Below are 26,746 nucleotides of genomic sequence, written 5' to 3'. Positions count from 1 at the left end.
CATTTTTTAATATTAAAAAATATTAAGAAAATTAAAGGATGGGTTTTTTGAAAAAAGAAGCTTTGTGCAATGTGTAGGGTGGTTAGCTGAGTTCATCACAAGTGGTCTGACATGAATAGGTCAAAAGGACAGGCCGCATAATAGATTTAAAGCATTTTTTTACATAAAAAAATATAAAAAAAATTAAAGGATGTTTCTTTTTTAAAAATAAGCTTTGTGCAATGTGTAGGGGACTTAGCTGAGTTCATCACAAGTGGTTTGACCTGAATAGGTCAAAAGGTCAGGCCGCATAATAGATTTCTGGCATTTATTTACATTAAAAAATATTTTAAAAATTAAAGGATGTTTTTTTGGAAAAAAGAAGCTTTGTGCAATGTGTAGGGTGGTTAGCTGAGTTCATCACAAGTGGTTTGACCTGAATAGGTCAAAAGGTCAGGCCGCATAATAGATTCAAAGCATTTATTTACATAAAAAAATATTTAAAAAATTAAATTTGGGGTTTTTTGAAAAACGAAGCTTTGTGCAATGTGTAGGGTGGTTAGCTGAGTTCATCACAAGTGGTTTGACATGAATAGGTTGAAAGGGCAAGCTGCATAATAGATTTTTCGAATGTGTCGAATATCCAACGTCCAATATAAAACCAACTTTACCACGGTAGGGAAAGTGCACGTGCAGGCAGACATGAGAAGGAGTGATTGGATTGAATGTTGCTGATGTTAAAGCGCAGTCATTGTGTTTGTTTTGTTTGTTTCATAATGACACTTGAGTTCATGATTTCAATTATATTTTATTTGTATTTTTGGGTTTACATGACAGACAGTTGAATTCCTGAATAAAAATAATAAATCATTTTTGAAATGATTGAATTTGAAATTCATGTAACCCTAAACGCCTTTTTCTCATCTCGCGTTTCACTCTCTACACCGCTGTCTTCGGACATAAAGTCACGTCCTGAGATCAAAAACGTTATCAGACACTTTTTATAACAATCTGAGCCTGTCGGTAGCAAAAAAAAGAGACTTTTATGGACAAAAAGCAAGGCTCCACAATTGCCCCATTAGGTTACATTGTAGCTCGAGTTGCGCCGGCTCATTATTGCGATCTCGCTCAATGCTGGACCAAATTCAAAGATTTTTGGTCACATCAGTCTATTAGACACAACAGCATGGGGAAATGTGGTTTAAAACTTTTAAAACTGTTTAAAACAGAGATTTCTGATTGTAAATTTTTTATCACTTCACTAAATAAAAATCCATATTTCCATTCCATTTCCAAGGGCAGTGTAGTGACTGGTTAAAAATAAAACATTAGTATCTGTTATCCCTGTTATTGCATTTGCTTCTCTCTCAGTTGTTGAAGTAAGAGAATATTGAAATAAAACTTCATGGGCCAAAATCTCTTTTAATGTTGAACTGTGCTCCCATAGAGGTTGCTAAACTGCACAACTTGGTATATTTTGGCAGCTTAAAGTTTTCTTTTTGTTTACTTGCTCTCTCACTAAAAAATGTGAACATTTACTCTGTTTTTATTAGTTCATAAGTACATTAACCAGTACTGGTTTGGTTACAATAGTTAGCCTATGAGTGTTTAATATGAGATCATTTTAAGGATAGTTTAGCCAATATACAGTATGACTTTACAGAATGTAACTTCATAGAGTAATGGGCTACAGCTATCAGTGTTAACAAATAAAAAACTGAAAGAAGTAACTTCAACATGTTGTTAGAAGAAAAATCAGTGAAGAGTCAAATTGATTTAGATCTACCAAGTAAAACATGGATTTGCTCAAATAATATTTTTTCATACATTTCAATTTATTCGTCTTTCTTATTAGTCTTGGTGATACATTGTAATCCACAAAGAACCATAACTATTCTAACATAATGATGTTGTACATACATTTAGTGACATTTAAAGGTAACTGAGCAATGTTTCTACAGGAGACAGAAAAAGCAGTGTACACTGGTTTGATTAAAACGTTTTTTTTAAAGCTCTTATCTATGAAAGATGGTAAAATGATTTAATATTTTCATTATGCACTAAACATCATATCAAACCCCTGTAGTGAACTTTTTTTATCCCAAAGGAAATTACTGTGCAGCAGTTACAATATGATGTAGGAAAGAGTGCAAATATAAAATTGCAATTAGGAGCAAATTAAAAATGACAAAACAGGTTACAAGTATGTATCATAAAATCATCAGTGGAGTTGGGTTAAAAAATAGATATGTACAATATCAAATCAGAAGTATAGGTAAGTGTAAATAGTTTGTGAAACAGGAATAGGTTGCTAAAGCTCAGATGAAAAACACAACCTTTAATATATTAGATATGAATTAACATATTAGCTCAATGATTACAGATTCAAAGGCATGATCTGGCAATCTAAAGGGAGACATGACTAATTAATGATATATTCGTTACCCCTTCTTTCAGAGGCACGGCTCATCATTGGTTTTAACTCTGTTTTGACTTTTCTTTCTTTACTCTGTCAAAAATATCACATGCTTCATAGACAGATAGTGCTTGATCCTTGACAGCCTCTGCTGCCCTCTTTGCTGCTTCCCATGGTGTGTCTGCTCCCTCAGCTTCAGCATATCCTGTAACACCTCCCATCACTGCTCCCACTGCAGCAGATACACCCACTCCTGCTACTGCTGCTGTTTCTCCTACTGCTGCTACTGCTGCTGCTACTGTTATTCCTACTGCCCTTAAAATTATGACAACTATTCCAACACTCACTACTACACCAAGAAGAGCTCCTAACACCACACCTGTTGCAGTACCTGCCAGTCTGATACAAAACTTCTTAAATGTGCTGAATCTAGCCTGCTCTCTGATCTCTTCCTCTGACATGTTTCCTGATGACCGTCTAATGGCCTCCACCTCTTGTTGTATTACTTCCTCCACTGTTTGTAGCATCTCATTGGTGTAGCAGCTTCCTTTGTTTGACTCAATCATCTTCTCTATTGTGTTAAGTAGCTCCTTCACCTGGAACTGGTTGCTCCTGTATTCATCCTGCCGGTTGTTCTTCCAGTATTTATTATCAACAATGTGGCAGCGGCCGCCGCACTTCTCCACTAGATCACTCACAAGCTGATTTTGGCAGACTAAATCCTTTATTGTCTTTCCTTCAGGGAGCTGGTCACCATGAGTAAATACAAGTATTGCATATTTGTAAACTTCTTCAGAAAAGTACTCGTTTATTTTAGTGATGACAGCCTCCTCATGCTCTGTGAATTTCTCCACTTTAAGCACAATGAGAAAAGCATGAGGACCAGGAGCACACTCTGTGATACACCTCACTACCCACTGAGCAAGCGACGTCGTGGACGTACAAAACAGGTTGATATCACGTCGGCCCGTCCAGGCCATGATCTGAACGTCCATTGACAGCCAGAATTAGTCGATTAATGACACTGAGAAATTATGTCCAATCTGGCCATAATCTAAACGTCCACTGACAGACAGAATTAGTTGAGAAAAGACGTTCATACTGCCTATAATCCGGACGTCCGATGACATCTAGAAGCAGTCCATAAATGACGTGAATAAAGATGTCCAATCTGGCCATAATCTAAACGTCCACTGACAGCCAGAATTAGTTTGGAAAAAACGTTCATACTGGCTATAATCTGGACGTCCGAAGACATCCAGAAACAGTCCATAAATGACGTGAATAAAGATGTCCAATCTGGCCATAATCTAAACGTCCACTGACAGCCAGAACTAGTTCAGAAAAGACGTTCATAATGGCTATAATCTGGACGTCCGATGACATCCAGAAACGGTTCATAACGGATTATAGATGTCCATTCCGGCCATAATCTAAACGTCCACTAACAGCCAGAATTAGTTCAGAAAAGACGTTCATATTGGCTATAATCTGGACGTCCGATAACATCCAGAAACAGTCCATAAATGACGTGAATAAAGATGTCCATTCTGGCCATAATCTAAACGTCCACTAACAGCCAGAATTAGTTTGGAAAAGACGTTCATACTGGCTATAATCTGGACGTCCGATGACATCCAGAAACAGTCCATAAATGACTTGAATAAAGATGTCCATTCCGGCCATAATCTAAACGTCCACTAACAGCCAGAATTAGTTCAGAAAAGACGTTCATATTGGCTATAATCTGGATGTCCGATGACATTCAGAAACAGTCCATAAATGACGTGAATAAAGATGTCCATTCTGGCCATAACGTCCACTAACAGCCAGAACTAGTTCAGAAAAGACGTTCTAGGCAACTGCTATAATCTGGACGTCCGTTGACATTCAGAAAAGGTCCATAATGGACTTTATGCCCAGCTGCACTACTTCCTGAATTTCAGCCTGCTCCTTTGTTTCCTGTCTGTCATTATTGGACAATCCAGGTGTGCTTCACCTATGTAGTCTCAGCAACATTAAACAGACACACCTGGATTGATCAGTTTGTCCAATAATGACAGACAGTAAGGAGCAGGCTGAAGTTCAGGAAGTAGTGCAGCTGGGCATAAAGCCCATGGTAAATAAAGATGTTCAATCTGGCCATAATCTAAACGTCCACTGACAGCCAGAACTAGTTGAGGAAAGATGTTCATATGGCTATAATCTGTACGTTGACATCCAGAATTATTCGACAAATTATGTGAATAAAGATGTCCAATTTTGCCACAATATAAACATTTGCAAACATCTAGATTTAATGACTGATTAAAAATATGTTAAAGGCCACTTTGGGCTGCCCACTCAAAAGGCTGTTAAAAAAAAACAACCATTGCCATTGTGGTAACATTTCCAGAGTCCCTCCAGTTTCCTAAAGTCTTTCATTCCAGATTAAGTTCTAAGTCCTTAAACACTGCAGCATGTATATTCTTAGAGAACTCAAAACTCAAAATAGATTTTCATTTCATGTTTAAATCTTTGAAGATTGCATAAAATTTACATTTGTGAATTTAGCTAACAGATTTTTTTCAGATTTAAAAATTATCAATTTTCTTTTTACATTCATGAAAAAATTTAAATTCAAAGTTAGGATTCACATAATATTTGATAAAATTTACACAATGTACCACAAAATATCCCTGTGAAAGACAGTTCCAAAATAAATAAGCTTTCTCCTTTGGAGTGCACCTCCAAAAATGAGTAACTTGGACTTGGTCAACTGGTTCAGTGTTGATCAGCTGTGTGGAGTAATTTGCAAAAAAAACAACACTACAATATTGTTACGTCTCCTTTTTAAAGAATCTAGGGTTAATAGGGTAAGTAAGTATTGAATTTAAATAAATAAATAAAAATGAAAAGAAAGAAACCACTGATAGTTGTAATGGTGTGTTATAATGATTCAGACAGAAACAGATATTCTCAAATGACTTTTAGTAATTCATAATATTAATAAAACACCCGATTGCTTTACAGTGTTCATGTGAGTAACAGTAACATTTTGAAATTAGCACTTCACCAGCAAGCAGTCTTTTTAGGGCAGGTTTGCTTGCTAACTGGCTGGCAGACCTTGCAGATCTTCAAAATCAGACTTATCACCCCTTTATCACTCTCGAAACGGTCACAACACTGTAGGAGCGGACGCCATAGTTGACGCTTAAGATCCTTGTCAATATCACAATTGTATTGCATTCAACCCTTTACATAATTTTATTATTTTGGTCACCTCGCTCTTTTAAACTTAGACAGGTCAGTCACAATGGGGAAAGCAGTGGCAGGATGACTAATGATTTTTTACGATCTGATCTCTGAGAGGTAGGCCTAGAGGATACAGGCAGTTTGGCACAAATCTGGTCCCTCAAACTTAAGGCGAGGTATAAACCAAACTGTCAATAACTGATAATGTGAGTTATAACCACATGATTTTTGGGATGTGGGAATGGTAAACGTTGACACAAATACTTCCAGTCAATATGGACAATTATTCTAAAGTTTTATATTAAATTATGTATTCTAGAAAAAGTTATTTATTTATTGTATTTTTTCCATTTGTCATTGTCTTTGTTTGAGGGTGATGGGTAGCCTAAATGTAAATTTCCACATAAGCTTTTTGAAGGCGCTGTTCTGACCACCTTTGAACCTAAGGGCAAGCCCAAATATAAAATTATTTTCACCCACTCCTACAAATGTCAATTTTTTATTGTTTATTGTTTTGCGTGTTTTTTTTATTACGTGTATGCTAATTAATAAAATTATATTTTTAAAAAGTGATAAGCATGTTTTTCGGATATGAGTGTTTTTTCCCCTTTCGTTTTTGTTCTTAAAAGTGTGGTTGAAAAGGCGGTTTGGGTACACCTTCCGGGTTTCAAGAAGATTCCCCGATCCCCTGTGAAAAATAGTTCTACCTTTATAGTGATAATAAAAAATACAAACTGTGATTTTTTCAAACTGTGATACAATTACTTGATTTTTTTTTTTACTTTTATAACATGATCTATATAATGATCAAACATGCTCGAATACAAGTTTTCATGCTGCGTTCCAGGCAACCCGTAACTCGTGTTTCACGCACCTTCTACCCGTGAAAGTGCCATGGAACGGCAGTCAAACCCGTAACTTACTACTCGTGAACTCGTACTCAGATCGGCAGCTCCCAGTTACAGTTTTTGACGTCACACACACATAAACAACAAATGTGATGCTGTAAAGACGCCGGTTATTAACACTGATAAGTAGAAATAAATAGACATAAAATAGGCAATGTAAAGTAACCTAGATAGCTAACGTCCAACGTTAGGTAGCCACTATCTAACGCTTAGCTAGAAGGGTTTGTGGTGACTTTGTCTGAACGCGACCATGTCGTGAGTCTGACTTGAAGTCGTAACTTACGGGCTAAGAACTGTGTCTGGAACGCAGCATCAGTTCTGTGGCGGACGGATATATGACTGCAGTCCGCGCAGCATGCCCTCGCCCGCCGCGATTCTGCACCAAGGCTTTTGCTGGCTCGTGTTACACTTGACGTCCCCATCAAGAACTTTGTAAGTATGTTATAATATTGATAATACTAATTGTGAGTGATTCCCGAAATGTTATTATAATGTTTTTATTTCGTTAGTACCAGTTGGTTCAGCTAAGTAATTCAAATGTGTTTTTCCCCCTGGACGCCTAACGTTACTAAGATCGCTTAACGTTAGTAGTCTCCGTCTTGTGTCGCTGTCTCACGGTGTTGCACTTGAGTCGACGTCTCCATCAAGGAATTTGTAAGTAACATTGTTATAATATGGTAATACTAATAGTGAGTGTTTCTCGAAATGTTATCAAAGTTTTTTTTCTTTAGTCCAAGTTGGTTCAGCTAAGTAATTCAAATGTGTTTTTCCCCCTGGACGCCTAACGTTACTAAGATCGCTTAACGTTAGTAGTCTCCGTCTTGTGTCGCTGTCTCACGGTGTTGCACTTGAGTCGACGTCTCCATCAAGGAATTTGTAAGTAACATTGTTATAATATGGTAATACTAATAGTGAGTGTTTCTAAAATGTTATCAAAGTTTTTTTCTTTAGTCCAAGTTGGTTCAGCTAAGTAATTCAATTTGTTTTCCCTATAAATGGACGTGCTAGGTCGCTTAGCTACTTAAGCTGCGCCCTCGTGGTTGCTGTCTGACAGGGTTGCACTTGAGTCTACGCCCCCATCAAGGACTTTGTGAGTAATGTTATAATATTGGTTATACTGAGTGATTCCAGAAATGATATCATAAAGATTTTTCGGAAGTCCAAGTTGGTTCAGCTAAGTAATTCAAATGTTTTTTTCCCTCTAAAAGGACGGCTAGCTACTTAAGCTAGCTAGCTTAGTTGCCAAGGAAGGCTGTCGTAGTTTGACGGTGTTACACTTGAGTCGACGTCCCATCAAGGACTTTGTAAGTAACATTGTTATAATAGGGTAATACTAATAGTGAGTAGTTTTCAAAATATCTAAAAGTTTTTTTGGTTACACTTTATTTTGATAGTCCACTTTAGACAGTCTACTAACTTTAAGTAACTTTTCAACTAGCAGCTACATGTTAACTAACTCTCATTAGAGTATTAGTAAGTTGTAGTAGACAGTCAGTAGACTGTTAGGTTAGGTGTTAGGAATCGATTTAGGAGAATTAGTTGACTTGTAGTTGGCAAGTTAATTATAGTCAGTAGAATGTCTGTTGGGGGACCAACAAAATAACGTGATAGTAGATATTAAGCAGACAGCTTACTAATATTCTAATGACAGTTAGTTGACATGTAGTTGCAACGCTACTTATAGTTAGTAGACTGTCTAAAGTGGACTATCAAGTGTTACCGATTTTTTTTGTTAGTCTCAGTTGGATCAGCTAGCCTAAGTAATTCATTTTTTTCTCTAAACCTTTTGATTTACCAGTGATTTACCAACGTTAACCTTAATCCTGTCAGAATGTCTATCCATTGAGCATGTACATGTCCATCCGTTAAAATGAACTTTTGCAAACAAAAATAATTGGGGTTTCCGGACAGTGGGCTTCACCCCAAAAAAAGTCCCCATGTTTATAAAAACTGAAAATGGGTCAATAACATTACATATTTTTTAGATACTATCTATTCCATTAATTACTAGTAACGTTACTTATTCATTAACGTCAGCTACTAGTGCTTATTCTTTATAATGACTAGTCAGAACAGCCACTGTAGTGTTCAATAGTAACAAAATAATAGTTACTAGTCACCATCAAAATAAGTACTACTATCTAATGAATAAGTATCTAATAATAAGTACTAGTAACTAATAAATAAGTACTAGGGATGTAACTGTACAAATATTCATATTAAACCAAAAAATTTGAAAATGCATACCGAACCGAAAGCCCTCGGTAACCGAACGGTTATTTCTAGGGATGTAATAATATAAATAATATAAAGTAATAATATAATATAAAGTGTAACAATAATACAAAATGCAATAATACATATTGTGGATAATGACAATATGTATAATGGATAGTTCACCCAAAAATAAAAATTACTTTAAGAAAAAAAAATTTTTTCAGAGTTTTAGTGTCAGTAGTACATTAAACTACTATAGTGTTGTCACGGATACCAGTTATGTACCGATACCGATACCAGTAAGAATCCACGCATTTTCTGTAAAATTTCAGTACCAAAGCTTAATTTAAATGTACATATATTAAAGTATATATCACGGTTACAAAGATGGAAACTGTAGTAAAAACACTTTACAATAAGATTCCATTTGTTAAATAACATTAGATATAATAAAATAACAATAAAAAATAGTTATATAGCCTACTGTAGCAATTATTCTCCTTGGGGTAAATAAAAAAGATTCTACATTGTTAAAATTAATAAATTTAATCTGTTAACATTATTTAATGCACAATGAATAAAGTATACAAGTACAAACACGTAACAATCAAGTGTTTGTATTAAACTAATATTGAAATCAATTAATTATTTGCTGGTACCTCTCGCCATCATGCAACGCAGTTCACACCCGTTTTCCATGCGCATGCTCTCCCATGGTGTCGTAAAAACGCAAAAACGCTGCTGTGTGACGTGCCCCTTAGGGCAACATGACATTAGCCTATTCCAAAAATATGTCCATATGTGGCTCTTTCAACAGTAATTTTTTGTGAATTTTTTTTTATGATGTTAGATTTATTTAAAAAAATAATTTTAAAGAATCATTTTTCAATTTTGAAAAGAATCAGAAATTTCTTGGGCATTTCTTTCTTTGGCTGTATCAAAAACGTAACTATGTAATAAATAATAACTAGTATCTAATGAATCAGTAATAGTAGCTAATGAATAAGTTACTAGCACTTAATTGAATAGATATAGTGTTCTTAAAAATAAGCACTAGTAGCATATCATTAGAGACTATTAAGTTTTAATGATTTCATTTTTTAAAAACACATCTTGCCATGGACTTTCCGTTTTTTAGGCAATGTCCATTGATGTAACTGTGAATTTGTTTTCACCTCAAGTTGGCAAAGAAACAATTTGATATTTGTTTGGCTTAATATGATACTAGTACTGAAATGTGACCCCTTGTTAATTAATTCTCCCCTTTCCTCTCTTTCTTATTTTTCTGTGGCCAGGATCCCTCATTCATCTGAGTAGCTGACAACAGAAGTTAAGTATTCATCCTCTACCTTTTTGTCTCAATGTTATATTATCAACACAATTAGTCTTCAAAGTACCATATATACAATATATATATCAAATTTACCACAGAAGTAATGCCATCGTTAGGAAATCTAGTTAGAAACATTCAAATTTCTGTATTAACTGATCAAACAGCTGAAGTCGAAAACCAGGAAGAAACATTGTGCCATGAATGAACTATCCAGTGTCCAGCAACATTCACCATGGATTTACTGTAGTAACACTAACTGCAACCATGAAAGTTTGTCAGGAATAGTAGACTGCAATGCGCTTAAGTTACAATACGTGGGTTTTAACACACTCACCGAAATCGTACGAACTGAGGTATGAACCGAACCGCGAACTTCTGTATACCGTTCTACCCCTCAATTTTTAAGCACAGTTTGCTATGCTATTCTTAGACTAGAATTTTATGCATAGGCATAATTTGTTTTTGAAACAACTTTTGCCAAGGTTGTTAATGCCACTTTTGAAACATCCTGCAGCACGAATGTACCAATACAAATAAATAAAACATCTCCAGTTAACTAGCAGAGCATTGATTTCGTTCATTTGTTAAATATAAGGCAATCTAGCGAATAAACCCAATAAGTTTTTTTTTTGTCTGTTGAAAAAAAAAAAAACGCCAAAGAGAGCCCGTAATCCAAATATACATTATACTATCTAAACTATTCGGAACTGAACACGTGATCCGAATCTGCATATAAAAAACGGACAATCTCCGCGACATCCGCACATCCGACATCTCTAGTGTGTGTGTGTGTGCACACTCAAAATATTTAATTTTACTGAATTTTGTTTTGACACTTTCAACTTAAGGGTTAAAGATGGCCTATTTAAGAATGTGGAGGAAACGTAGAGCAGACATCAATGAACTTCTCCACTCTGACGAAGACACTGCGGTGACAATTGATGACGAATAACCACAAAATGACAGAGAGGAAACAACCAATGATGATGGTGGAAGCAATACTGATGACCACAGCATCAGTGTGACCACTGATGGTTCAGACTTTGACACTGACATCGGAATATGTGAATCAGATGTGGAGATTTTGAACCCTGAACCAGAGGTCCAAGTTAGAAACATCGGCAATGACTTCGAAGAGTGGAGTACAAGACATCAAATTACTAATAGGTCCCTAAATGAATTGTTGCAGATTCTAAGGATCATGGACATGTAATCCCTAAAGATGCACGCACATTAAACTAGACACTCCTCAAGTCATTGACAGTCATTCACGCAATGATAGTATAATTTAAAAAAAAAAATAGTTCAGCCGGGGGAAAAAAAAAAAGAGACCAAAAGTAAAAAAAGTCCAGTTCGCCAATACTGGTTACATTTAGCAATTTCAGTCCATTTATTGTGGCATTGTACCCGGGGGGAAAGCAAACCTGAGCCCCTTGATGCGTATCTTCATGACTTTTTGAGGAGTTCAAAATCTCCAACAGAATGGCCTGGTGTTTCGTTGAGAAAAAAGTATGCCGTAAATGTTCGTACCTTTATCTGTGATGCACCCGCAAGAGCATATTTAAAATGCATTAAAGGTCATACTGCATAGACAGCGTTGAGAGGTGCCAAGTGAAAGGTCAGTATGTTGAAAGAAGAGTTGTCTTCAATCAGATGACATCAACCTTGCGCACAGATGAAGGATTTAGTCAGTTAGAGTATTCCTGCCATCAAAATGGATCTAGCCCTTTAATAGCTGCTGGGATTCCCTGTGTCAGTGCCTTTGTTTTGGATTATATGCATACGGTTTGCTTGGGAGTTGTTAGGCGGTTGTTGGTGTACCTCACTCGAGGCCCAAAACTGTGTAGGCTTTCTCTGAGACAGAAAAAATGAAATCTCACAAAAACTAAACCTGCTACGGCGCCAGATGCCCAGTGAGTTTGCACGACAGCCCCGGGGCCTTCAGGAGTTGGACAGGTGGAAGCCACAGAGTTCTCCGTGTTCTTCTGTACATCGGACCCATAGTACTAAAAAATACAGTCTCCTCTACAGCTGTATGCTCACTTTGTTGACATTAACCGTGGCAGTATCCATCATGCTGACCTAGATGAGAGGAAAAGAGCTGCCTATTTGGATTTTTCTGCTGATCTGATGAGGCACTTTTGTTTCTAGCTGCCCTGCACTCTATGGAAAAACATTTACGGTGTACAATGTGCATGCCCTGTTACACATCCATGAAGATGTCTCTCGCTTGTGGTGTTTTAAATGACATATGTTGCTTTCCATATGAGAACTATTTGCAGCAGATCAAAAGATTGGTCAGGACTGGCCAAAATCCATTAGCGCAGGTGTCCAAACCCCTGGTCGAAATTGAACATGCCCAGGGGAATTCCACTGCCCGCAAAGCAAAGCCCCAAATGTACATTTCATCAAAAAGAAGAGACAGCTGTTTCCTTCTGGAAGATGAGAGCTTTGCTTTTGTTCAAGAGAGGGAGGGGAGATGGTACAGTTGTTTGCGATGTGGTAAAACAGAGACACACTCGTCAACCTGTTTGACAAAACCATGTCCGCAAAACCTCTTGAACATTGCTTACATAGGGAATGGCCGGAGACTTAGAAGAAAAGAAGTCAAGGAAAAAGACCTTGGTCGAAAAGTAGCCTGCCTTCCTTTCAACAATGGCTCTGTCATGATTCCTCTGCTGCATGGCATTGAACATTCTCATGAAGATTGGCAAGACATTAGGTACGCGTTGAGTATATACTGGGTATGTAAATGGGTGCATGATTTGCATGAAATGTGTATTGCTCAACTCAAATCTCGAAACAAGCAAAAACTAAATGCACTGTGCTTCTAAAATAAAATATAATTAAACTAAATATTGACATCTTAGCAATACTGCAAACTTGCTTATTTGTCACAATAGTACAACAGTAAAGATGTCCTATTTACCTGTGCCCTTACTGTCTAACTGGTAGGCCTTGGACATATACCGAAATTTAATTATCAAACAACCTGCACCGAAAATATAAATAAATAAATATAGACTTATCCTTATTAAAGCTTCAAAAGTTCTTTAGTCAAGAGCAGTGAGTAAATATATATATACATATATATACACTACACTGTGAAGCTGCTTTGTGGCAATCTTTATTGTGAAAAGCGCTATATAAATAAACGTGACTTGACTTGATATATATAATAGTTCATTTATTTATTATATTCATTTTGTTGCGGTTATGCTTTTCGTCAGGGCCGTGTATAGAAATAAATGGAAGGAAATGGAGGGGACCATCCCTGATGCCTGGGTTAATGTAGCTGAGAAAACCCTTCGATGGCCAAAGACGAGGGCAAAATATTGTTTTGACAACCATGTGGCTCCTAAGGAGGACTGGGAAACTTTCCCATTGTTGAAAGTAAAATTACCTCGGAAACCTCTTATATATTGATACAATGGTAAAACAAATTGGAGAAGTTATGTGGACTATACATTGATATAAGCTTTGATGACATGCTTGCTGTCTTTGCAGAAAGTTTCCATGAGTGTGAAGACTACGATCAAACCAGCCATGCTGAACTATGTGAAGAAGATGAAGACGAAGAGGTTGTAGTCCAAAAAAGGATGAAAAAAAAAAACATTTTGACGATTTTGTTGAAGGTATGTCCCCATCATTTGTTGAATAGAGAAAACACACAAACTCATGTTACAATTGCAACGTGTTTTTAATATTAAAAGGATCTGACCTGTCTGAAGGCGACTGCAGAAAAAAAAAGAAGAAAGGAGAAGAAGAAAAAAAAATTTTTTTTTGCCATTTAATGTGTATTGAAAAGTTGCCTGTGCTCAGTTACAAAAATCAAGTAAACTGTCTGTTAATTTTGCTATACCCTTATTTACTAAGATTCCAGTCCAATAATTCCAGTATTTCCCACTCCACCAATCAAGTTAAAGAATGGTGAGTTGTTACTAAGATGACCATGCGCATTTAACCAGATTCAAATTTTAAGTTAAGTATTTGTATTAAACTATCTGTCTTTGTTGTCAGTGGAGTCAACAGATCAAATAGTGGTGAGTAGAGCTGTCAATCTTCCCATTTAATACTATTCAAATTTCATTTTTTCTTTTAATATTCAAATATTTAATGCTCAAATGAAGCCCGCAATACTTCACTATTATGCATTATCAACACTGTAATGAAACATTAGAATAATTTGAAACAAAACATAATTGGCTGTCTAATGATAATGATAACATAAGCATTTTGGCGGTGGATGACAATTTTAAACTTAATGTTAAATCTATTACCCATCCTTCCGAATCCCAGCCGCGGCTGTCACTAACATTACATGATACATAACATTAGCTCAGTAAACTAAAAACCTCACATTGCCTTATATTTAGCACTCTCGCTAACTTGAATTTACTTGAATTGGTTTTATGCAGTTGAACTACTTCGAGCTTCAGCCAGCTCTTTGTTTCTGTCTGACATTATAGGACAAACTCGATTAATCCAGGTGTGTCTGATTAGTGTTGCTGTGACTACATAGGCCAAAGCATACCTGGATTCATCAGTTTGTCCCAATAATAACAAACGAGGCACAAAGCGAAACGGGCAGCTGAAGTTCAGGAAGTAGCTCTGTTTATAAAGCCAATTGTTCATCAATATCGAGCATTTTTGTGATTTTAGTAATCAAATAATATTTTTTTTACTATTCAAATTATATTTTAATTTAACAATTCGTTCCAAAGTTTTATTTTTATTTTTAGAATACCAAATCAACATGCAAGTAATCACTACTGTGATCACACGATATTAGGAAAATATCTAATTGCAATTAATTTTACTGATATTGCAATGCCAGCTTTTGCATTCGCCTTTAACAAATTTTAAGTATTTTAATTAAAATGTGATTAATTGTGCAGCCCTACTTACTTCTATCATCTACTTCTTCCTATCGCGACTGGATCATACTTTCGATTGTTTAGGGTTCACCCCAGGTCTTCGCGGCCGCGACAGGTCAACTGGTCGAGTATAACGCTTCATTGGTTGAATATTGCAGGCTGGTCATCAATCAGTTGGATAAAGAATCACCAATGTTTGTTTCTGCCTGCATTGTCAGGGTACAGCTGTGGCCCTTTGGGTAGGCGATTGTACCAACTAGTGGTGGTGAGTTTAACTCTTTTAGATTATCAAATTAGTATGCAGGTAACTAACAATGTTGGATCAAGTGACTGACTGATGTTTCTGGTTCTGTATTGCTTTAGGTTCACCCGTGGTCTGCGGGTCGTGATTAGTCAATCCAGTCGTAGGCAGCTTTCATTGTTGAATACGGTAGCTGGTCACTTGGACTGTTGCATCATGACTGACTGATGTTTCTGCCTGCGGTAATTGCTGTGGGTTCACCCAGCTCCCGCCGACATTGCGACGTCTAATGTGAGTTTAACTTTTACCCAGATTATCAAATCAGCAGGCGTTTTGTAACCAACAACACTTGATAATGACTGACCAATACGTTTCTGTTCTGTATCGTTTAAAGCGTGGTCTGCGGGCTGCGGATAGGACAACTAGTCGAGTATAGCCTCATTGGTTGAATATTGCAGGCAGGTCACCTGTGGACTAATGATAATGAATGACTGATGTTTCTGCTCTGCATTGCTTAGCCCCAGGTCTTTGACAGGTCAACTAGAAGTGGTGAGAAAGCTCAATCCTTTCACTTCTAGATTATCAAATTCAGTGCTGCAGGTAACTAACAATGTTGGATAATGAATGACTGATGTTTCTGCTCTGCATTGCTAAGGCACACCCAGGTCTTTGGACAGGTCAACTAGTGGTGAGTTTAACTTTTCATTTTAGATTATCAAATTAGTATGCAGGTTACTAACAATGTTGATCATGACTGACTGATGTTTCTGTTCTGCATTGCTTAGGTTCACCCAGGTCTGCGGGCCGTGACAGGTCAACTAGTCGTGAGTTTAACTCTTTCATTGTTGAATATTGCAGGCTGGTCACTGGACTGTTGATCATGACTGACTGATGTTTCTGCTCTGCATTGCTTAGGTTCACCCAGGTCTGCAGGCCGCGGATAGGACAACTAGTCGCTGAGTTTAACTTTAATTTCCAGATTATCAAATCAGCAGGCAGCCGGTAACTAACACTTGATAATGACTGACTGATGTTTCTGTTCTGCATTGCTTAGGTACAGCCAGGTCTGCGGGCCGTGACAGGACAACTAGTCGTGAGTATAGCCTTTCATTACTGAATATTGCAGGCAGGTCACTAGGACTACCGATAATGAATGACTGATGTTTCTGCTCTGACTTGCTTAAGCACACCCAGGTCTTTGGACAGGTCAACTTGTGGTGAGTTTAACTTTTCATTTTTAGATTATCAAAATTAGTATGCAGGTTACTAATTGGTCGTGACAAACTGATGTTTCAGTTTTGGGTTCCACAGATCCGCCCAGGTCCAGGTCTGTGGGCCGGACAGTTCAATTAGTTGTAAGTATAGCCAGGCACAGTAGTGTTTTTATTGAATATTAAATTAGCATAGGTAATTAGCACTATTGATAATGGCTACATTTTGCGGTTACAGGTTCATCCAGGTCTGTGGGCCGAATAACTAAGCAGGTGAGTATTGCCAGTTACATTTGGCTTGTCTTATTGAATATCAAATTAGCATGAATAATACTATTCATACTGGATAACTAATGTTGGTAGTTTGGGTTCTCAGGTGTACAACAGGTCCCAGGCTGTGGAAGGTAGTCCATAGATCAACATGACATCATGACTTTGCATAAACATACACGCCACTTCATGCCAAGTGGGGTGTTATCTATACGCATTTTGAGCTATCCCGCTGTGGTAAGATGTTATTCACGCGGTCAGTCTACCCGTTAAATGTCACAGTGAGTCCGCTGTGGTATGTCAAAGCCATTAAAGTTCAGCGTGAAACGGAACAAAAATGAATATCTATATCTGGGGAGTGATATTTTTTCCCTAAGATGGTATGAAAAGATTAATAAATGTTCTTAACCCCAGTGACGGGTTAGATTTAGGGACGGGTTGGGGTAGGTCATATATTTATACAGGGGTTCCACGGGTCATTAAAAGGCATGAAAAGTAATTAAATAGATTTTGTGAAAATTAAGGCATGAAATGGCATGAAAAGCATTAACTTCCCGATGTCCGGGGCATTAAAAATTATGTAAACTTGATGGAATAAAAACATTGTTTTTCAACGCATTTATTTTGATTATATAAACATCTAAATCTAATTTTGATCAGAAGTATAGCGTAATGGTCACAGACAGTATTGGCGTTTTTTACGGGTTGGTGCACAAAGTCGCAACAACGGATGCTAGTAATGCAACGTCGGTGAGTCTACGGGTCTATGTGAGAGAGTGTACGCTGTGGCAAAAGAACGGAATAAATTTCAAATGACGGAAAAATGGGAAAATCTTCCTGCTAGCTAAATGCCCGTGTATGGAGTGAGAGAGCGCTGATCAGCGAGCTTGTTACGCCGCAATCTTTACCGCAGTCCGCAGGTTCCAGTGCTAATCTTATAATGGGTATGTGTTTTGGAATTATTTAAATAAACAATCGGGGAAATAAACACCTCTTGTCCGCGAAGTCTCATTGATAGAGCCGTGAGATGGAGTCCATCAATGAGAGCTAGCCTCCTCCTAACTCTGACATTCACAAAAATACATTCAATTGAACCGAAATGGACAAGTGTTAGCTAAGCTTTGTAAGACCTTGAGGAACCTGTAATATCCATGCCGTGACGAAATTCAAACTGTAAATATACTTTAGTTATGGTAGTGAGCAAGCTGCGATATGTCCCCATTGTAATGAATGGGACATATATATGCACGCAGCTGCTCGTCCCTACAAAGACGCTTTATGCTCATAAAAATGCCTTTAAAATCAAATCGGACACAACTGTTAGCTTTATAAGACACTGGGGAATGATGTTATATAAGTGGCTGGACGAAATTCAAACTGTAAATATAATTTAGTTATGCCGATAGTGTAGCTAGCTAGCTACGCATTTCCCATTGTAATGAATGGGACATATACAAGCAGCTGCTAGTCCTACAAAGACGCTCACGCTCAGAGAAATGCCTTAAAATCAAATCGACACAACGGTTAGCTTTATAAGACATTAGGGAATGATGTTTATGTAAGTGGCGGACGTAAATTCAAACCGTGAATATATTATAGTTATGCCAGACGCCGCTGAGCCCCGGTAGTGTAGTCTCCACAAAGAGTGACTTTGGCCTTCGGTATGGAGCCCAGCAGACCCGCTTCCCGCCAGACTGTGTGGAGCTCCTAAAGTCCGACACGCCTTACCAAATTTGCAATTAGCCATCAATTTTTGTAAAACAGCCCATATTTGAGATTTCTATAGTTGATTTCTCGCTTAAAAAGTCTCAGAAGTACGGAAAGTGAATTTGGTAATGAAACATTGCAGTGTCTGGAATATGAGATTCTGTCGCTTCTCTAATGTGTGTGTATTGGGGATTCGGCTCAACCAATCAGCTCGCCTCTAATGTGTGTGTATTGGGGATTCGGCCAACCAATCAGCGCGTCTCTAATGTGTATGCGTATGGCAAGTCGCCAACCAATCAGCGCAGCTCATCTAAATATTTATGAGAATACCATATTTGGAAGAAAAGCTCTTGTTACAAATAGGGCCAAAACACAGGGATGCATAAGGGCCAGTAAAATATCAAACAGGCCATTTTCAGCCCAACCAATGTTACATACCCCATTAGGAGACCATAAGAAACAGGGAAATAACCCTATATAATCATTCTATCACCCCTTTAATTATCGGTGCATGTTGTTTTGAGATCCGATGGGCAGAGACGCTTAGCTGCTCAGTGAACAGTGTTTTAAATATTTGTATTTCTGTGTTCTTATTTTGTGAAGCACTTTGTGTTATGCGTTTAATGACTGTAAACCGTCTTGTGAGCCATCTGACAGTTAAATTTCGATTTTCAAATATAAAAATTGGCATTGTCAAATGCTTACAATTTGTGTGTGAAAGTATCTGCAGTTGAACATGGGCATTAAATTAGTTTAAAGTGGCATGAAAAATGGCATGAAAAAGCATGAAATAAGATTTGCTGATACCTGCAGAAACCCTGTTATAGTCATTTAACGTTAAGTCAATGGACAACAAACGGCGCTTGATAAACACGCAAAAGCGATTATGCGCGGGTTAATAGCACGCTACAAATGGAAATACGAATTGGCCTGTCATACATACGCTATTTCATGAGATCAGTCTGCATAGATGGTGAATGTCATTGGTTGTATCACTCAATGAGGCACATTGTGCAAGTGTTCTAAATATATTGATCGCTTCACACACTTTTTTTTTTTCCTGCTTAGGTCTTCACATGAAATGTCCAGTTATAATAGGGATGTGCCAACCACATTCCCCCTGTCAGAAGTTGTGAAGTACAAGAATATTTTCATGTAACACCCAGACTAATTACTTATGTATACATTACATACCTTTTGTAACTGGTGAATCAGGACTTCAGGTTTTAATTTTAATGCTTTGGCATTTATGACAACCATCTCTTAATAAAATTGTTATTTAATACAACTGATTTGTCAAATACAGGGTTAAAGTTTACCTGTTAAATAGTGTTATGTAACAAATTGAATAGTTATTCATTTTTCTGGGATTTCTATAGAGCACACTTTTACTGAAATGCCTTGCTGTTACCAGAGAACCATGATTATAGTGAGTAATTTTTTTTTCTTAATTTGTCATTATTGCCAGAATTCCAAAAAATAGTGCTGACAAAGCTGGTGACTCTCACTGATGAGGTCAAACAACTCCAGAGGAGCATGCCTAAATCTAGCATTGAGATCATAAAGATTAACACCTTGGAAGAGTTCGAGAGGGAGGAGGCTTCTCTTCTGATAAAAACAAATTTGAAACCTTGGTAAGAATTTTTCAACCTCTAATGAGGTTTACAATCCTATTGATTATCCTTAACAAACGATTCGTGATAGTTATCCCGAAGTTGGTGGCAATCACGCTGAGCTTTCACGCTAAACACAAAAACCAGAGCTTTGAATGTAAAATGATAGAGAACAGCCATTTGGAATCCATTCCTCTCAACATAAACACTTATTGAAAGAGAGAGAGAGAGTGTGTGTGTGATAGTGTATGTAATATTAATGCAAATTGTAACTTCACTAAGTCATTTGTTTTATATTTCCTTTTTATATTTACTTGAATACTGTGTAATGTACCTGTATTGCAAGTTGTTCTATTTTTTGTACTGGTTTTTATAAAAAAAAAAAAAAAAAAAGAAGTGAAATTTGAAAAGTTAAAGTCCTGAATTTTGACTACAATTGTCTTTGCATTCTGATTCCTCACTACATTAGAAGCATGACTGGCTCTTATTTGTAAGCAACAGCATATTTTTCCAGGGCCATGCAAACCCTTTTATTACTAGTGTGGAAATATTCTACAATATTCACTAATGACAGTAAAATAGACCATGCTAAGTCAATTTACTGCAGTAATTCCTCTCAACAAGTAGAAAATGCATTGAACACTTGACTATGCATGAAAATAAAATTAAAAAATGTCATAAACCGGAAAACCGTCATCATTATAAAAAAAAAAAACGTGATATAAATTTTTGGTCAAACCGCCCAGCACTAACTTGACTTGACTAATGCCAATAGGGGGCTATGCGGAACACAGAACGTTCTAACCGGAAAACAGGTGTTATTTCTAGGGATGCACGATATTATCGGCACAACATCGGTATCGGCACAACATCGATATGATTATTTCTGCCGCATATATATCAGCCGATATAATTATGGTGTGTGGTGGAGGATTGGTAGACGCTCAAGTAAAAGATGTCATTTTTTATTTGAAATTTTATTTATTTTATTCATAAGTACTGAAGTCTTTAACTTAAAATGTAAATGTGGCACTGGCATATCATTTATTCTCTAAGTGAAATAATGTACCATTTTTTTCAGTGGAGATTTGTAAAATCTACATGGTAGAATTAAATGTGTTTTGTTTGTCTTGTGTATTGCCTTATCTACAACACATGAGTGTAATATGGTAAAGGTAGCTACAGGAGAGCCGAATTTCTCTTCAGTACAATTAAAGTGTAAATATATCAGGGGAAAAATATCGATATCGGCATCGACAAAAACAAGTTTGAAAATATCGGCATATCGAATATCGGCCAAAATCCAATATCGGCATCCCTACTTATTTCCACTTTTCACTTCATATACTACACATGCAGTGGTAGGTGATGTCTTAGGTAACTTAAGTTTGCTTATCATAATAAAATTTGTATTTCTGATCAAACTGTAGTATATTTCTTTAATTAAAATGTTGAAATGTTAATATATCAGAAATGGCAACATCCGAACAGCAGGAGTTTTCTTTTGCCAACGCTGCAAGTCAGTCAGGGTGATATGGTTCCAAAAGATTATGCGTGCTAATTTTGTTGTAAGGAGACACACCCTGCAGCCGTACTTATGCCAGAAAATATATGCAAGAGAGTAATAAAGCAGAGATCTTATATATTGATACATTTCAATATCGATCCAGCAAATTTCTTTCAGCTTTTTGTATTTACCTGCTGATAAAATGTTTTTGGAAAAAAAATTTATATTTGAGTTAAAATATTTCAATTATTTCATGATTATACATATGATTTTGTATGGTTTACATGTTATGTTTTTAGGGCGCGCAGAAAACAACTGGACCCAAATGTTCTCAATTTTTTACCATTAATATATTTGAATGTGTTTTTTAATTATAGGTTTGTCAGCTGGCAAGAGTGGGTGGGAAAGATGTAAAGGACTGCACGCACAAAGTGATGGACAGGTATTTATTTACTTATTAACTTAACAGATCCGTAATCTGTTTTCATTTGGTAGTTTGGTTTAGTTGTTGGTTTAAGTAAAGAGTAGGACTGTGCACTAGGGTTTGGCAATATGGATAGTTTTTATATCTTGGTGTTTTTAGCTAAATAGTGCTAAAAGATAAACTGTATATATTATATTTTATGAAAATGGCTACATTTGTAAGTCAAAGCCACCTTAGAGATGACATATGCACTTTTATTTAAACGGATGGTCATTAAAATAAAATGCAGCGGTTTACTTCCCTGTTTTATTCCCTCACGTTGAATAAAAAAAGCCCTATTTCTGGTTTCCAACAACAACAATAACCGGAGGATTAAGGGGAGAGAAGGAGAGACAGACATGGGCTCATCGGACAAAAGAGAGCATCGAGAGGGAAATTCCACCAGATTTCACTCTTCTTGGCCAAATTTCTGTTATCTTTCTTTAAAATTAATTATTAAATTAATACAACTTTAAACTCTGTCGTTTATGTAAATTGCTCCCTCAGATCTCTGCAGGGTAAATCCATACAGCTATCTAGACTATCTGTCCAATCTGAGTTTTCTGTTGTACGACTAAAACAACTTTTGAACATGTATGTTACACCATAAGAAATTTCTTCCCAAGGCTAATTTGCGAGTGGCACCGTGGCTTTGCCTGGCTCCAATCCCAGAATGCCGCACCGAAAACGCATGCATACTAGAAATAGAACCGCCGCTCATTTTTCACGCGATAACATGTTGTTTTGAAAGTCTCTAGGTTTTGACATAAATGCAGATATAAATGTAATAAAAAAAATTCAATACTTTTTACTTGAATAAAAGTCAATACTTCCAAAGTTGTCTTCAAATCAAATCAGTATATTTTTATGTTTAACATGAAGTGTACTACTGTAGTAAATCAATTGGAAACGTATGTGTACAGACAAGGCTACGCAGCAGCGTCAGACAGCGTTCTGGTGTGCAAAGACAGAGAAAAATGTACGCAGCGCGCCAGCCACACAACAAAACGCCAGGCTCATGCGGCCAGCCAATTTGTTAGTAGCCACTAAGGCTAACTGGCTAATTTATGAAGCCCTATGTCCTTCTCAGCTAAGAGGTGTAATGTATGTAGAGATATGGTTATATTGTATAGTGTCTTTTCAGGCAATTTGATGAAGGTTAAAAATAGTGTGGCTGTGCCAATGCAAAATCACTGTTTTTTTTTTTAAGACAATTCTGCATGTGGTGGAATAATTGCATATTATTTTTGTCTTGGATTGGATTAGGCTCTTCACCAACAACCTAATGACACTGTTTAATTTGAAAGGGAAGGGGAAAAAGATAAAATTGGGCTCGAAGACAAGAAATTGTTTTCAGCAATAAAAGGTAAGATTTATATTATGGTAATTTTAAAAAATATGTGTGGAATGCTTAATATCAGGCTTGATGTAATTTTACTTAATTTGTGATCTATTTCATTTAATTGATGTTACTCAAATTTTCATCTAAGCATAATCTGTATCTATGCTGCAAGCTAAACCACAACAGTGGCATTTGAATTGATTTATTTTACATAGGATTTTTTGCTTTGATTGTAGCTGCTGTCATGAAATGGGACGTAGCTGCCACAGAGGCCCAAATAAAGTCGTTGGCATCGGACCACCTAAAACATGCCCCTGGGAGTAGAGGGGTGGTGGTTATAAATAAATAAATATACTGTGCTAATATTACAAAATTTTATAGCACTTTTATTTTTACTTACTGTTCTGACTTTTAAGTTTTATTATGTTATTGTGTTAATTTATACTTGCTGTTCTTGTTTTAAGTATTAGTGTGTTGTTGGTTTAATTTAAACTGCTGTTCTGGTTTTAAGTTTTTCTAAATATTACTAATAAAAATATATTTTGAAATTTAAATAGTTGATTTCTTGAAGTGATCAGTTTGTTTAAAGAAAAATGGTAAGCAGTTTATTACAATTATATTGATAAGATACAAAAATGCAAGACTATATAAACTAAAAAATTATTCAATTGAATAATCAATATAATCCATATTCTTTCAAATAATTTAGGTCTATGGTCTGTCTGCAGTTTCATGACACGACAACCATTAACAATGAGTAACTGGGTTTTTCTCGAGTGAGAACTAACTCACTCAACGCCATTGTTTGAAGTAAACATTTTTTTATTTTTTATTTTGATCCTTGCAAATATGTCCAGATGGGATTTCCATGTTAATAGAAGCCTTTCTTAACAGAATCTTAACAGTCATCTTTGACATTTCTACAGAAAACGCATCTAATACAACTTTTATTCTGGCAGTCTAAAAATGACATATTTAGCACGTTTTTGACATCTAAATAATGTCCTAAAAAGACGTCAATGAAACTTTCATTCTGGCTCCTGTGAGAACGTCTTCTGGATGTCTAACAACTACGTCCTAGAACGTCTTTAATTTACGTCTATACAACGTCCAGAAAAGACGTCAATGAAACTTTCATTCTGGCTCCTGTGAGAACGTCTTCTGGATGTCTAAACTACGTCCGTTAGAACGTCTTTAATTTACGTCTATACAACGTCCAGAAAAGACGTCAAAAAACTTTCATTCTGGCTCCTGTGAGGGACGCGTCTTCTGACTCACAACTACGCGCCATGACGCTCTAATTTTGGCAGACTAAATCCTTTAAAATTGTCTTTCCTTCAGGGAGCTGGTCGCCATGAGTAAATACAAGTATTGCATATTTGTAAACTTCTTCAGAAAAGTACTCGTTTATTTTAGTGATGACAGCCTCCTCATGCTCTGTGAATTTCTCCACTTTAAGCACAATGAGAAAAGCATGAGGACCAGGAGCACACTCTGTGATACACCTCACTATCTCAGGCTTCATCTTCTCCTCAGATATCTCTGTGTCGAAGAAACCTGGAGTGTCGATCAAAGTGATGCTTCTTCCATTAACAGATTTGGTTTTTGATTCACATTTTCGTGTTTCAGATTTGAGAGTGTGGCCGATTGTGAACAGTCCCTCACCAAATATGGTGTTAGCCAGGCTGCTTTTCCCAGATCCAGTTTTTCCCAAGATGACAATTCTCCTTGTGTTTGACACTGAAAAAGAATAATGTTCATCAATAATAATATGCCTTTGTATTTTGGTTGTTTTTATGTAAAAAAAATACAGATAAACTCAATAACAATAAAAATCCTCAATGGTCAAAAGTAGTTAGTACTAGAAGAATTATGTCAATACATTAAAAGAGACCGGCAACAAGCATATATCTTATATGTTATCTTATATAAAGTCTTTTGACTTTTTAACATGTGAAGGGAAGTAGTGGGAAAGACTACTAAGGACAATTTTGTAAACAGCTTTAGGGATGATCAAGTATATTTTTTGCCCCAACCCTGTTCTGAGTCCTTTAATATTGTGATGGTCAGATCTGATACCTATTTACTTTAATTTTGATTAAATGTGTATCCGACAGATTGAAATAACACTTTTAAACAACAGAATTTGCAAATGCAATCAAATCATTTTTCACAGATTCAAAATTTCACTCTCAAATTAAACTAAATGCTCACAGCGTAGAGCCTGGCTGTCATTAAATGAAGCAGCGCTGCAGCACCAGCATGCAAAACACAATAGAGTTCAGTTTTGATCGGCTTTATATTAGCTGATACAATCCATTCAAATCTGACCAGAACAGCCTCATAATGACACTTAGGATCGGTTCTGTACATCACTTGATTTTAAGTATTAGTACATACTGTGTGATTGTAACAAAAATGAAGAAAAACAGTATGTCAGCCATCTAAGTGTAGCACCTGTGCACTATAAAAAGTATTTAAAACAAAACAGCTATTATTTAAATTCTACATTTTGCAACTTAATGTGTTCAATCCTGAAATAATGGAAATAAATTAACTTACCGTCCATGTTGTCAAAAGTGAAGTAACTGTGGAGCAACTATAAGTCAGAGTGAAAAGACTGCCAGAATGTAAAATATGTTTCCTGTATCTAAGTCTGGCCACTGCTTTCACTTCCTGACTACACAAAAACATGCTGTAGGAGTTTTCACGCATCTCCATTTTGGATGTCTCACTACACATTCTAACTACTATTAACGGAAATAAATTAACTTACCGTCCATGTTGTCAAAAGTGAAGTAACTGTGGAGCAACTATAAGTTAGAGTGAAAAGAGTGCCAGAATGTAAAATATGTTTCCTGTATCTGAGTCTGGCCACTGCTTTCACTTCCTGACTACACAAAAACATGCTGCACGAGTTTTCACGCATCTCCATTTTGCACGTCTCACTACATGTTACTACATGTAATATTTCATCACGTTATTGGCTCAGTGATAATCTGATTATGAAAACAGAAAGACTTGTTGGACTTTTTTTTCCATCAAATACATTTGCAGGCCTTGGTATACAGCTTAATATCATGAAAATAATGACCATGTACCACACAAAGTACCACTGACAGCTAAAAATAGATTCACACAGCATTATTTCCAAATGTATCTCTACTGCAGAAAATGTTGAATTTTTTTAATCACATTTCTATGACATTTGCCAAAAAACATGAAATCATTGTTGCATGAATATAATCAGTAATAAAACATAACAGTGATGTCTGCACAATCTCTCCGGAGTAGGAGTGACAAAAAGGGAAACGTCTTCTGTGTAGCTTACATGAACATAGCAACCCCTGCATAGGTTAACACAGCTGTTGCTATGATTGTCGGGGTAAGGGCATGAACACAAATCTGGGCAGGCGTTCAGTGGAAAA

General features: G+C 36.5%; 1 protein-coding gene and 3 long non-coding RNA genes across 5 annotated transcripts; 3 read left to right on the top strand and 1 right to left on the bottom strand.

Annotated features, from left to right (window-relative positions):
• Positions 1–1,826: 1,826 nt before the first annotated feature.
• LOC120573674 (GTPase IMAP family member 7-like) lies at positions 1,827–26,103 on the bottom strand. 2 transcript variants are annotated; one of them, XM_039823568.1, is made up of 3 exons: positions 26,095–26,103; positions 24,824–25,058; positions 1,827–3,301 (listed from the first exon to the last, which is right to left on the bottom strand). In XM_039823568.1, the coding sequence occupies exons 1-3, from the start codon at positions 26,099–26,101 to the stop codon at positions 2,458–2,460; spliced, it is 1,086 nt and encodes a 361-aa protein (XP_039679502.1). In that variant the 5' UTR covers positions 26,102–26,103; the 3' UTR covers positions 1,827–2,457. The 2 variants fall into 2 exon arrangements, with proteins under 2 accessions (XP_039679502.1, XP_039679501.1); XM_039823567.1 differs by lacking the exon at positions 26,095–26,103 and adding an exon at positions 25,881–26,088.
• LOC120573677 lies at positions 6,926–7,428 on the top strand. Its single transcript, XR_005641744.1, has 3 exons — positions 6,926–6,969; positions 7,111–7,191; positions 7,333–7,428. It is a non-coding gene; the product is annotated as an uncharacterized LOC120573677 (long non-coding RNA).
• LOC120573678 lies at positions 15,823–16,143 on the top strand. The gene is made up of 3 exons (XR_005641745.1): positions 15,823–15,893; positions 15,991–16,029; positions 16,121–16,143. It is a non-coding gene; the product is annotated as an uncharacterized LOC120573678 (long non-coding RNA).
• On the top strand, positions 19,867–23,290 carry LOC120573676. Its single transcript, XR_005641743.1, has 3 exons — positions 19,867–20,027; positions 21,891–21,955; positions 23,243–23,290. It is a non-coding gene; the product is annotated as an uncharacterized LOC120573676 (long non-coding RNA).
• Positions 26,104–26,746: the final 643 nt, after the last annotated feature.

This window comes from Perca fluviatilis, chromosome 14 (genome assembly GCF_010015445.1).
Source record: "Perca fluviatilis chromosome 14, GENO_Pfluv_1.0, whole genome shotgun sequence".
Taxonomy (NCBI): domain Eukaryota; kingdom Metazoa; phylum Chordata; class Actinopteri; order Perciformes; family Percidae; genus Perca; species Perca fluviatilis.
The sequence above is the reverse complement of the archived record's forward strand: the minus strand, read 5'-3'. Positions and strand labels throughout refer to the sequence as shown.